Source organism: Limulus polyphemus, unplaced genomic scaffold, assembly GCF_000517525.1.
Source record: "Limulus polyphemus unplaced genomic scaffold, Limulus_polyphemus-2.1.2 Scaffold106, whole genome shotgun sequence".
Lineage (NCBI taxonomy): Eukaryota > Metazoa > Arthropoda > Merostomata > Xiphosura > Limulidae > Limulus > Limulus polyphemus.
The window spans coordinates 283,972-298,530 of NW_013665716.1; the positions used below are offsets into that span (position 1 = coordinate 283,972).

At 34.6% G+C, this 14,559-nt stretch overlaps 1 protein-coding gene across 1 annotated transcript in view; it reads left to right on the top strand.

The window, feature by feature from the left end:
* LOC106470539 (sodium-dependent neutral amino acid transporter B(0)AT2-like) overlaps positions 1 to 14,559 on the top strand; it is a 76,745-nt gene that overhangs the window by 52,431 nt on the left and 9,755 nt on the right. Inside the window, exons 4-8 of the mRNA XM_022399987.1 lie at positions 1,483 to 1,644; positions 4,799 to 4,909; positions 5,573 to 5,774; positions 6,849 to 7,036; positions 8,586 to 8,787. Coding sequence (XP_022255695.1) covers positions 1,483 to 1,644; positions 4,799 to 4,909; positions 5,573 to 5,774; positions 6,849 to 7,036; positions 8,586 to 8,787 — 865 coding nt within the window. The remainder of the gene's footprint in view (positions 1 to 1,482; positions 1,645 to 4,798; positions 4,910 to 5,572; positions 5,775 to 6,848; positions 7,037 to 8,585; positions 8,788 to 14,559) is intronic.

Below are 14,559 nucleotides of genomic sequence, written 5' to 3' on the forward strand. Positions count from 1 at the left end.
TATTATTTACCTAAAATAAAAGTATCATTGATACATATATCTTATGATAGTCTTTGAATAACAGAGGCTCGGGGACTTAGAACTTCCAAAGCGGAGATATCCCTCGTGATTAATGGCATTAGAAAGCAAATGAATATGGATCAATTTGGGGAATCCAGGACTATCTATAAATAGAACTGCAACAATTCATAACTCTAGTTATGGTAGGCAAAGTGCGGTGTCTTGTATCAAGTGAGGATTCACAATTACAAAGATCAGTGGCAAAATCCCTCCATGTGTTCAAGGAAACAGTGCGCCACACAATCAAGAAGGATCTCTATCTGGTAAAATGACAAAAGCCACTTGTAACAAGTTGCTTCCCAGATGTATCCTTTCAACCATCGCATACCTGAAGCATATGGATAATGAAAAGGTATTCATGCTATTTACAAAGATATCTATGGAATTTTGTTGAATAACCATCATCCAGAAGACAGGAGGAAGAGTGTGCTTTAAACGTGACAGTCCTAAAAAGAGGCCTTTTTAGGGCTATTGGCGAGTTGCACGGTCGTCAGGTATAGCAGACTAGACGTGACGACATGGGCTGTAACAACGTGAGGATCCAAAATCGATTTAATATAATGTATTTAACCTCTGCGTAAGTTAAAAGTGTATGCACTTAACATATGAATAATTTTCGATAATACAGTTAGTATTAAAAAAAGAAGGGTGTGAGTTCTTTTCATTCTTATTTCAAAGGTAGTTTCAAATATAAATATTTCAGGTCCATTTTTACATTCAAAATTAGGATTTTTTTCTTTCTGATAATAGACCATTGCATGATAGATGGACTTCTATTATTTTTGACCATGGTAAAAATGTGATTTTTTTACATCGATATATCAAATAATTTACGATAAACTTCAGCAAATAGAAAATATAATCACCGAGCTCCAATAACTTCTAATATCATCAACAGGTAATGATAAAATGGAGATCTCAAATGCAAGTGGAGCAGATTAGAAATTCTAAAACAATACGTCATCTTACTTAATACTTAGTGATTTGGAACAATAATATTGGCTCGTTGGCTCTTTCTTTTTATAAAAACTAAATGATAAAGCTGATTTTAACAAGCAAAAATACGTCTAATGGCATTTTAGACAAAGTTTACATCCATCACTATTTTAATGTGATTTTTACTTTATGATATTTTTTCGGTAGTCTCACTTCGTGGAATTTATACTGGAAGAAGACTAATACAATCGTAGCTAACGAAGTTAAAATGCACTTTATTTCTGTCACCAGTATTCCCATCGGATGTCTTTTAAAGGAATATTTTTACTTAAATGTAAAACATTTTTCAAGTAGTGTCATACAAAACCTGAAAAGAAAAGTTCAGCTAAATAAAAGTCGAGTTTCTTTAGGAAGGAAGATTAATAATATATGTTTGGAACCGAGAAATATTAGACAGAGAGCAAATACGAATTCGTTTTGTTTCAGAAAAGTAGTCCTACGCAGTATTTTTGGTATCGAGAAACACTGGACATCACGGAGAGTCTGGAGACACCAGGAAAATTCAGTTGGAGAATCGGTGTGTGTCTTCTAGTGGCATGGATTCTGTGTTATCTCTGTATGATCAAAGGAATAGCTTCTTCAGGAAAGGTAATATTTTGATCATTGGCTAGCTTTGTCATTAAATGTGAAATATTCATTGAGAGATAACGCCTTTAGTGGGGGAGAATTTTACTTTGTCATTAAATGTGAAATATTCATTGAGAGATAACGCCTTTAGTGGGGGAGAATTTTTAACCATTACATCCTATACTGACAATATGGTACCCCTTTATCAGTTTCTTGTCTTTACTGAGAAAGTAACTTCAGATAAACACATTATTTTTGGGAGGAAGCTACCCATTAATTTTACCTGAGAGTTTGCTCCTTTGTTACTTTTACCGAAAACCCGTTATGTATTCTGCGAGATATCTTTACTGGAAAAGCTACCATTGTATCCTATACTGATGATATGATCCAACAAGATATCTTTACTGAGGAAGCTTATCGCCAGTATGAAATACGATGATTATTTCACAGGAAGGGTATTTTGTTGGATCGTGTCGACAGTATAGGATATAATGATAGCTTCCTCAGTAAAGATATCTTGTTGATTATGATTAAGGGCGAAGGAAAAACATATCTTTAGTGACGGCAACTTCTTGATTAAGGAGGAGGGTAACAATATTGTCAACAGAAGAGTGGATAATATAATGGTAGTTTCTTCTGTAAAGGTGTATTGTTGTTTATGGGGCTACCATGATCATTAAAGGATCTAATGGTAACTTTCTCAGTGAATGTCTTTTGTTGTTCAAGGAGACACCATAGTTAATGGAAAATATTTTACAAACTGCAGTTCCTTCACAAACGGAGAAGCTTGAAAGCAGTAAAGAATGTTCTGGAATCACTGATATGTAATTGTACAGTCGTAGAATACTAAGTTGTTCTCAAGCTGTCGCACAGCCCAACCAAGGGAAATAGCTTGAATAATTTGGTTGTGCCAAATCGTGTAGCTGTAAGAAAATAGCTGTTAATGCTACTGTAAAGAATAATATTGTTTTGTAGTTCATTTTTTATAGTTTACCTTAACTCTTATAACGATAAGTTAAACTAATGTAAACATATAAATTTCAAATGGTTATTGGAGGATTATTAATAGTTTCAAACATTATGAAATGAAAAGCACAAATGTGAGTACGTAAGAACAGTTAAGCACTAGGTTGAAAATCAAAGAAAAAATAGAGCAAAGTAGGTTTAAAAAAGTGCAAGTTTAGGACTAATGAGGTGAAGATTAAAATAACAAAATGATTGCTATAGAGGGAAAGATGGAGCATAGCTATACCAAAGGAATTAATATCAAAGACACGGAATTAGACGAACAAAAAAGAAGATAAAAATATTAGACCTATCCAAGAAAATTCAAATAAGAAATGTATAATGATGAAACAAGTGTGATGAAACAAGAAACGAAACTAGTGTTAACAGAGTGGTAAACAAATAAGAAACAAAACTAGGGCCAAAAGAGTGATGATGAAAGAGATACACAACTAGGACCAACAGAGGGATAATGAAAAAAGATAGAATTAGGACCAACAGAGTGGTGAAGATATAAGAAACATAATTTGGTCTAGCAGAGTGATGACAAAATAAGATAAAATCTAGGACCAACAGAGGGATTATAAAATAAGAGACAAGACGAGAACTAGTGAGCGATGATAACGTCAGATAAAAACTAGGAATAATATAATGAGGATAAAATAAGAAAAGTAATTAGGACCAACAGAGCGATGATAAAATAAGACTCAAAGAATGGTGATAAAAAAACAGAACAATAACAAAATGTCACTGAAAAGTAGGATCAACTGAGAGATGACGAAACAATAAATATAAGTAGTACAGGCAGTATTGATGATACAAACAACAACAGTAGGACAAACAAGGAGATGATGAAATATAACTAGGATCAACAATGTAATGATGAAACAAGAAACAAAACTAGAAACAACAGAGTGATGATGAAACAAAAAACAAAAGTAGGACCAACGTAGTGATAATAAGATATGAAACAAAACTAGAATAAAATAAAAAGGTGATAAACAATAAAATGAATATCGAAAAAAGAGACATAATTAAAAGTAAAGAGCGAGAAACGTAAGAATTAACAAACAGAAGAACAAATTCAAGAGGAAACAAATAAAAAATATACGTCTTTAATGTCAACTACTAAAACAATGTTCGTCTATTTTTTTGTTTAGGCCATGACATTATAGGAAGTTATCTAATTGATATGGCATCATGTTAAACATGGTTCAAGATTTTCAAGGAAACACTAGCAACCATCGCTTCTATTTTTATCATTAGAATGAATCACTTTTCAGTTTCTTTACTGGTAAGAGCAAAAGACTTCTCACTGCCGATAGCATCCAGCTGAGGCTTAATGGCAAGTGTGCCCAGACTATGAGCCCGAGCATTTAAGATTCGCGATCTGTTGCTGCAAAATCATGCTCCAAACTTAAGGTTGTATGTGAATTCTAAGAATGAAGGTCAAATTACACTCTTTGATTAGAGTGACCGGAGAGTTGGGGGAGTGGGGGTGATGTTGACTAGCTACCTTATTTCTAGTCTATCATATCAAAATTAGGGTTAGCGCAAATAGTTCTTATGCATCTTTGACAGCTGAGTTTAATGCCGACTTCTCTGTTACTTTTAAGATTTGGATGTTTTACCTACTGAATCCTGATTATATCAATCGGTTCTCTCACAATCCTATAAACTGAGAGATATAGAATTTGAAAACTATGAAGGAGGGTGGGGGTACACCGACTTTAGGGATCTCTGATGAGGCCGTTTAGCTCATGTGTATTATGTTTCATAAGAAACTGGTTGAAAATAAGCATCGTTATTGATCTTTTATTAGAATGTCAACCATGAAGCTCCCATTTCCAATTTTTTTTTAAAGAAAAACTTAATAATCAGTGGCGTTCTCCATTTTACAGAACATATTCCTTTAAAAAAAACTTCAACTAAAACGGATCTATTGGCAAGAAGAAAGAAAACAACGAACTAGATGAGAAAGAATCAAACGATTTTTAGAATAGTATCTATAAATATGAGTAATTAATTCTTCTGATCAAAACATTAATATTCTAAATTTTCCATAATTCATCATAGTTTAACTCCCCGACTGGTTCGAAGGTTTTGGACTCTCTTAGGCCTTAACAAAGAAAACAAATGTGATTTCTGTATTGTTTTCTCTATTTTTCAGGTTGTCTACGTAACAGCTACCTTTCCTTACATCGTACTCGTTATTTTCTTTTTTCGTGGGATCACTTTGGATGGCATGAAAGACGGGATTGTCCATCTCTTCACTCCAGATGTAAGTTGGGATGATTATATTCAAATAGCATGCTTTAATGAAATAAACTTAAGTATAACTTTAAATGGCTGCCTTTAGTTATTTGTATATGGAATTTTCGTTGTCATGGTTTTATATATTAAATTTATAAATAACATTTTTCAGTACTTTTTACTATTCCTAATGAAAGGGTTTATAGGATACGCCCTGAATTTATGATTGTTAGCATGATTGCTAAATTAATAAATCCAGCGAAAGATAACTAGAAAATATCTAATTTTTTATTGTATATTTATCCCTGCTATTTTTATGCCATATGCACAGGTTTTTAAAGAAAATTTAATTTTTTCTTTCCTAACTCTCCTTTATTTTGAGAGATTATCACAACAAGAAAGGTATATTTTTCATAGAATTAGTTTTATATGTCTTAGTTGTATAATCGTTCTTTTGAGAATACAAACGTTTTTATTCTAGAAAATCATTCTCATTTATTCTCCCCCGGTGGTACAACTGTAAGTTCGATTCCTCGCGATGGTCATAGCAGATATTTCAATGTAGCTTTGCTCTAAGACAAACAAAAGAATAAACTGAAATCTAAATATCATTATGCGTCTAAATGCTACTCGAGAAAATGTTGAGTATTGTTTTCTAACTAAAACACTTACATTTTATCTTACCTCTCAGTGGGGGAAGCTTGCCGATCCTATCGTCTGGTTGGAGGCTGGGACTCAAATTTTCTTCTCCTTAGGCTTAGCTTTTGGAGGACTCATTGCTTTCTCTTCTTATAATCCTGTCCATAATAACTGTTACCGAGACGCTGTTTTGGTTTCAACATGCAATGCAGGAACATCGATGTTTGCAGGAATAGTTGTGTTTTCTATTTTAGGTAAGGATCTTAAAATAACGCTGGTTGATCTTTCCGAACAATACTAGTCATTTTGAGTAGGAGGTATTAGTTTTTAATGTAGTTAAGGAACTGTTAGCAGTGTTGATTTTTCTTGCTGAGAGACTCATAATAACATAAACTTAAGATTGTTTTAAATAAGAAGTTCTTAACAGGTTATTTTAGGTAAGGAGCTTCTAAAATACGGCTGTCTTAAGTGACCTTTTAACATTGACGATTATTCTAGGGAAGGAAATTCTATCAGTTTCAGTTATCTTCTTAGGAAAGAAGTGTTAAAAGAGGCGGTTATATTAAATGACTCTTAACAATACTGATAATTCTCAGGAAATAAGTGTTACTAGAGACGGTAATATTAAGTGACTCTTAATAATACTGGTTATTCTTGGGAAAGAAGTATAAACAGAGTTGGTTATCTTCAGTGAATCTTAACGTCGCTAGTTATTCTAGAGAAGGAACTTCTAACAATGCCTGCTTAACAGTATAGGAGGCACTGGTAGGTAAATATACTTAACAGTATTAGTTGTTTTGGTAATGTAATCTATTCTAGATTAGGGATTTCTTGCAATGCCTTTTTTTTAGGTAAGGAACTTCCAACAATGTTAGTAATTCTGTAAGAAGCGCCCCCCAGTGGCACAGCGATATGTCTGCGGACTAACAACGCTAAAAACCGGGTTTCGATACCCGTGGTGGGCAAAGCACAGATAGCCCATTATGTAGCTTTGTGCATAAATTCAAAACAAACAAAGAAACCGTAAGAAGCATCTAACAATAATAGTTATTGTGAATAAGGGACTGTTAATAATGGTGACTATTTTAAATAAGGGATACCAAACAATGCTGATTAATCTGAATAATAGCATTCTAGCTTTTATTAGGAAACATATATATATATAAATACCCGTATCTTCCACTAAAGTTTTTATTTTCCCATATTTCTCCTTGAGATTTATTACTTATTGATTAGGACAGTACAGTAGGAATCATTACCTTTTTCACACGAGAAAACAGAAGAGAGAACGTCCTCATGACACTGACCAAGTTCCATCTGACTTACAGGTTTCAAGGCCCACATGGCCCACGAGCGCTGTGTTCAGGAGCGTTACGAACTTCTCAGTCCGTTTTACAATTCCTCCGTGATTCCCTCACACCTGACACAAGACGTAATAGAAAAACTACTGAACAACTCCGATGTAATCATTCCATACGACTTCCCTGAATGTGACCTGAAAAAGGAATTGGAAAAGGTGAATTTGGATTTTATAATTTTCTTAACTTCAGTATAGAGACACATAGTGTATATGAATAGCAACCAAGATCAATGGAACAAATGATATGTATAATATTTAGGTACTTCTAAAAGGCACATATATATATACGTATATATATCAGAAATAAACCCATACTTGTACTCCAGGGCAACAGAACGGAACAGATGATATATATATAGCACTTTAAACTGAATAAGAGAAGTAGTGAATCCTGTAATTAACGAAGATGATTTATTTATGAAACATTCATGCCAGAGATGTAAGAAACGCAAACTGAGTCAGTTGCGGAGAGACGAGGAAGTCTTTACTCAGTTTTATTTTTTTGTGGATACATATTTCTGCGGAACAGTGATCTTGTTTAATCGGATATCATTATGAAAGAATTACCCCCACCCCTCCACCCTCCACAGTGATTTGTTTTTATATCGTTCATCCGTAGATCAGAAGATTTACTGATGTTCCACCGGAGGGGGGGGGGGCATTATATTGAGTAAGTTTGTGTTTTTTACTTTCACAACACTCGTAAATAATGGTCAAATTAAAAATTGGGTAAAATCACCCAATTTCTGTGTAAAATACACAAGAAACTCCAGAAACAATTAGTGGGATTAATTTTAGTACTGAGACTTCAATACTTTATTATTAGGTGCCCTGCAACCAAAAAAATTCATGAACTCTCAACCAATCAGTACATAAACAGTTCAGAAAAATTTCCTTAGAAATGGGATTGCTAGAGTTAATACACTTGTTTCTAGCTACAAGTATAATTTTATGCATTTAATATTTTCTTTCAAAAGTTACGTATTATTAGATAAAAGTAAAATACAGCGTCATTAGTAGTCTAAGGGGTAGGCCTAGAGCGGCATATTGAAGGCCAGCAGAATGGGGGGAGGGGGAGCGCAAGAGTGGGCAGGACGAAAGAATGGTGGGGAAAATGACCCTTTCCCTGAAGAAAGGCATACACACGAAATAACACAGAACCGGGACTCCCTTTGCAGAAAAATAAATAAATTTAGAAAATAACGTACAAACTTTAATGAAGTTTTTAAATACTGAATATAACATTTTAAACTGATAAAATGCCGACAGTTATGACATATAATCTGAACTGTCTTGAAGTAGAGCTAAATATATTAATATATATGTGTGTGTGTGTGTGTGATGTCAGGCGGGTGCCATTTTGAATTTTTGCCTATGTCTAAGAATCATCTTCAACCGGCCCTGTACGGCGTAAGATACTAAAATATTTTCTTTTAAATCTTCACTGAATCTAAATATAGTTACACAATTCACACTTTAAGCCTAATACGGACCTAAAGTACAGCCATTTTTATTGAGGTATTTCATCTTCAAACATATTTTATTTTTGAAATGTTAATCTTTCTTCCCTGAAAGTAAATATTACCTGAAAGTTTTTTGTTTTTTTTTTCTATTATCACTTATCAAAATTGAATGAAATCTGTAATAATCTTGGACTGCCAAATCAAATAGACATTATCTTGCTGATTTTGTTTTCTCTCCTCAGAGCGCCTCTGGAACAGGATTAGCATTCATTGCGTTTACAGAAGCTGTTAACCAATTTCCCGCGGCACCTTTTTGGTCGATTCTTTTCTTCTTGATGCTCTTCACCCTCGGTATCGACTCTCAGTTCGGAACGCTAGAAGGCGTTATTACCTCTATTGTTGATCTGAAGTTGTTTCCGAATCTACGTAAAGAGATCTTGACAGGTAGTGTTTATTTATTTTTAATCATAATAAAAGCATGAAAACTAAACTACTCAAACAAGTGAAGTAAATGTTACTTTATTGAAGTATGTTGAAGATTTCCGTAAATTTTGCTCAAAATTTCGTTTTAAATACTGCCAAGCTTAATGAGCTAGGAAAAAAAACGAAACTATATATACTAAATTTCTTTAACTTTTGATTTATTTTTTAAGATAAATATATAATTTGTATTAGATTATTTTCAGAATCTTCATCAGCTTTCATTAAGCTTGCCATGCACTGAGATAGCTCAGGTGTATTCTTAATAGTGTTATATTTATACTTTTGGAAGCTTCTTTGATATTATAGTCATGAAGTAGAAGGAAAAGTATTTATAATTTCCTAATTATTAGATTATCATTATAATTCATGAACTGTTGCTACACGTTTTTATTTCCTTTTTTTATGGACTACACCTAAAACAAAATGCTAGCGAATAAAAAACAACATATTTACCCAAATGGATAAAGTGTTGTTATAAAAAAAGGAGTTAATAGAAAGAGGCATACTATGTAAAAAAGAATTAAAACTTAAAATGAATCTAATTGAAGAAGGCATCGAGAATCTACAGGGGGGGGGGGGTTACGAATGATAATTTTGAAAAATGCAGGAGGACATCAACAACAACAAAAGAGGCTGTAATGACAAAATTAACGAAGTCGAAAGTGAGTTAGAAAAGAATATCAATGACGGATTAAAACATCTGGGAAGTGATTTATTAAATGAGAAGATTAAACCAGCCATACCTCTTTCTGCATCAGCTTGATAGTTTCAACCTAAAACACCGTTTATTACGAAATACGGAATAGGAGAACTTATTTGGTGTACACCTATCACCACTATTGCTGTTCAACCTGTTACTGGACGACATTCTTAGAGTACTCCAGCCGTGACACTACTAAATCAAATTCCAGAATCTAGCTGGCCAGTTCAACATCAGCCAAATGAGAAACCAACGAAGTATGGTGAGAATGTACCATGGGAGTGATACTAGGCTCAGTTTGAAATCATTTCCAGAATAGTGAACAATCAATTTTGCTGCCCATTTAAAAAAGGACCAGCGTTAACAACACTAATTAACCTTCAGCTGAGAGCTGTAACAACTATCAAGCATTGTTAACCAACAAATTCAGAATATCGTACCAAAAAAAGTATCCAGAGCAAAGTTCCGGAATAGGGTACAGAAGAAAGAAGAAACCTTAGCCAAACTTGCAGAAGATTTAAAAAGGTTTCCAAGTTATCTTACCCAGATGCTTATCATGAAATGATGGATTCGTTGGTACGTGACCAAATTATAGATGCTATAACAGATGAAGATATGAGAATTAGGTTGAAGCAAAGTAATTGTACGTCTTTAAAGGAAGTTCTACAGTTGGCGATGGAACTTGAATCCATTAAACTTGCAGATAAACTACTAAAGGAACCATCTAGAAGTTATGGGATTATCAGATCGTGTAGCATTGAAACATCAACTTCCCTTAACAATAGTCTAGAAGGACTGAAAGAATTTATGAGACAGCTAGTTTTATAATAAATGGGAGAAATAAACCACAAGAACATACATGTCTTATGTGTAACTTTTAAAGGGCATATTGCCAGAAACTGTAGCTTTAATCCAATATTGATAGAGAATTCCCAGAATATATTAGAAAATAGGAACTGTTGTAATTGTAGGAAACCTGGTCATTACAATCTGTTATAAAGCCAAAGAAACAGAGCTAAACCAGATGTAAAGAAACAACACAGAACTAATGAAACATTAATAAAACAAGAATTAGCTGGACTTATGAGGCGAGGTTCAGTTTGAAACATTCCACCTATCCCATGTGGGAAAAGAAGTTCATTATTTGAAGAAAATCGTCCATGGGTTTATTTATAGAAAACCCTGTAGTATGTTGATCGACACTGACTTCACAGCTACAATAATTTTCCCTGTTTGGTAATGAAAGGTGGGAAATTGCCTCCAGAGATTAAGAAAGATGAGGGAGCGATGCGAACATCAAGTGCACATAAAGTTTCAGCAAAAGGGAAATCAAGATAGTTACTCTAGGAAGCTTCTCTACACCTCACGATGTGGGGGTAATTGATATCGAGGAAGATTACATATATTTGGAACTGACTTCATTCGTAGACATGGATGCAAAGTTAGACTAATAGGATTAGTATCGTCTATGAGTAGAAAACCCCTATGCACAACATGGCAATTACTATATCCGAGGTTGAAGTTTCAGTGAAAACAGGTACAGTGAACGTTGTACCACGAAAAGATGAAATACTCAGACCAGAAGTTGTTAGTAATAATTCTTCATCTAGTGACTGTGGCATAGTGAAACCAAATACTCTGGCATGTCATAAGGAATCGGTGGTTGGAAGAGCTCTCGTGCATATCATACATAACTTTACCCAGGGAAGACGTAAATCAGATTATAATAAAATGAAAAGTAGCTATGATGTCAATGCTGATAAGACTGAATTCTATTGAAATAACATGATATAGCTTTACAATCTATGCCACAAGAAAAAACGAACTCCAAAGTTAAACAGGTGCTGGGAGGGGCCACATGCTTATCGATAACAATCAGTGTTGTGGATTACAGAATCCAGAAAGATAGAAAACCCAAAACAAACGGCATCCACCCGTGGTCATCTTTGAAAGTACGTTGGTGAGAGAACGGCCAACTGGGTAACTTTGGAGAAGAACTTTTCAGCGGAAACTCACTGTGTTGAAGATCCAGAAGTTCCTGTCGATACTACTTTAGGAGATTCATCAAGGTTGGAGCCGCCAGTAGATTCACTCTACTACCTATTTAAAGAGAATTTCCCCATTGACAACACAGAAAAAGACACCATTATATCTGTATACCATAGGCCTCGGAAAAGAAAACCGACAAAAAAGACTTGATGAATGGACAGTTTAGTGTACACTTTTATTATTTTTTTATTGTATTGTTCAAGGGACTTCACAATCCAAGAAAGGGGCAGTGTTGTAAGCTTTAGTTTTAATGTTTCAATTTGTTTAGGTAAAGAAAGCTGTATGTCGTAAATGTGACGCTAAGGGCAAAAGGTTGAATAATATTGGACTTGAAAGCTCTAAAGATTTGACGACAAGTTTTCTAATAAATTCAATAATAGGTTACAAATACAAGGTTTGGAAAATAAAGTGAAGAATATAAGGAGTTGCTTCCAGCAGGTGGAGTGTATCAGACAGCGTGTTTTCGTTTTCAGTGAAGGCAAAGGCAGCCAACTGCACAGAGAAGACTAAATAAAATTGTTGTCAGCAAACATATTGAGTGGGTCAATGATATTCTGGCCCCAATTTAATTATTGGGACACATCCTCCCCAATCGGTCTATGATTCTGAAATAATAACTCCCAAATTTAGGTTGTTGTTGTTTTTTTTGGGGGGGGGTTCATTAAAATGTTTAATTCTGTCTCTCGATAATTCAGTCATCAGAGCGTGAAATTTATAGGTTTTGTTGGCAGAAGGCAAAACCTATTTATCACAGCTTTTCTACTTAAAGAGAAGGGACTTTTCATAGCAGTATCAATATAGATGCTAGACTATAGGCCTGTAGCAGGCGTGTCGCGAATAAGCCAGAGGGATCGATGCCGCGTTCAAGCAAAACCATCCGAATCAAGTGTCAGAGAAATAGTACGTTGATGTGTTGACGTCACACTCAATGCGTGCTGTTCCACTTATTACGAATCATTGTACTTGAATAACCTCTGCCACATTTTTCCTTTCTGTTTTCCTGCTATTTGGATTATTTAACAAAAGTACTGACTATTTTTCAAATGATGAGCATTTGTTTGAAACGAAATCTATTTTTCACTGAGTTTGACTTACTTTATTTTTTACAACTTTGAACTTTATAAAAGTATTCTTCCTACAGATGATATATATGGCAGTTACTCAAGGACTGTACGTTCTTTCGTATTCACATGTTGTTAGTTTGTTTTACAATTTTCTAGCAAAGCTAAACAAAGGACTGCTTGTACATAACTGTTCCTTATTTTGAACTGATAGGCTAGAGGGAAGGTAGCTAGTCAATAGCACCCACCGCTAACCCTTGGGCTACTCTTACCTGACCTAATACTATGATTTAGTCGTCACTCTTACGGTACACCGGCCCTAAAGTGTGGAGTATGATTTTGAGGCAACGAAACGCGAATCACGTATTCTTGGATTCACTAACCACATCAAATGTAAGCCACGCCCAGAACCCTCGTGTTAAGCCTACTGATTAAAATGCGTTTTTAAAAATATACTCGATCCTGATTTGTCTGAAATGTTTTTTTAGTACAAAACTACACAATGGACTATCTTAACTCTGTTCACCGCGGGGATTGAACCCGGACCTTAGCATTGTAAGTACATAACCTTATGGGGGGACTGTCTGAAATGACTCTTGATCAGTGCATAGTAATTAAGCAGTAAGATGTCATAAATACAAGTTATTGTTTTGATCATTTATTTGTGATAGGATTTCGTCAACGGAATACAATAAAACATTTCAATTTGTTAAATTAGAGTTTTACGTGAACTTTCTAGGTTTAAACTATTTATCTATTAATTTAAGGTATAAACACACTGAACCTCATTAGGAAAACCAGCGTTTTAAGTTTAAACACACTGAACCTCATTAGGAAAACAAACGTTTTAAAATATAAACACACTGAACCTCATTAAAAAACAAGCGTTTTAAAGTATAAACACACTGAAGCTCGTGAGGAAAACAAACGTTTTAAAGTATAAACACGCTGAAGCTCGTGAGGAAAACAAACGTTTTAAAGTATAAACACGCTGAAGCTCGTGAGGAAAACAAACGTTTTAAAGTATAAACACTCTAAAGCTCGTTAAGAAAACAAACGTTTTAAGGTACCAGATAAATAAAATATTGAGAATTTAAAAATCCGTAAATAGGGATCGTAAGAAAAGTAAGCAAACGATGTTGAAGATACTGTAGACATTCGTCTTCGTCTACTTAATAGCCGATTCATTTACTTATTTTGTACTGAAAAATTATATTACCGTAGGAGAAGTATGTATATATGGCATGAACCACAAGTTAATATATATATCCGACATTTCACTGATCTTATAGTTCTCCGTCATTATGGAAAATGACAGCTCTAAACTACAGACAGTAGTAACAGCTTAACCCAACCTCATAACGAAAGATAGTGATACAAATATTGCCTAGACCACTAATATGCCTGTCGTATCCCAGCTGTCCTCATGAGCCCTAGTGCTCGACGAAAGGCTTCGTCGGCATTAGGTATGACAAATGCCGTGTAATTGATATATTATAACAAAGGGCGAGCAACTGCCCCGCAGAATCCGCGGTGCGAGGGGTCCATGCTAAATAGGGGCCCATAGCGCTATAATAAATTGGATATGAATGGGATGCGATGAGAAAATTCGCAGGGGGGCCCCACACATTCTGCGATATGCCGCTAATTACAACATATTCTAGATGTACTTCTGCAGGGTCCCCGAAAGTGTTTAATTTCAAAAATAAATAAAACCAATATTAAGAGTAACAAATATTTTAATTTCTTGCTTTTGAATTCATATGTCACGCTGTGCTGTAGCCTACAGAGTGCATAATTCTCTCGTGATTCATGGCATGCACGACAGTACCAATTGCTACTTTAAAGCGTCCCTTATGTGACGTCATTTTAGTGTCTACTTACTGACAGACAGACAACACACTACTGTATAGTGGTGCCAAT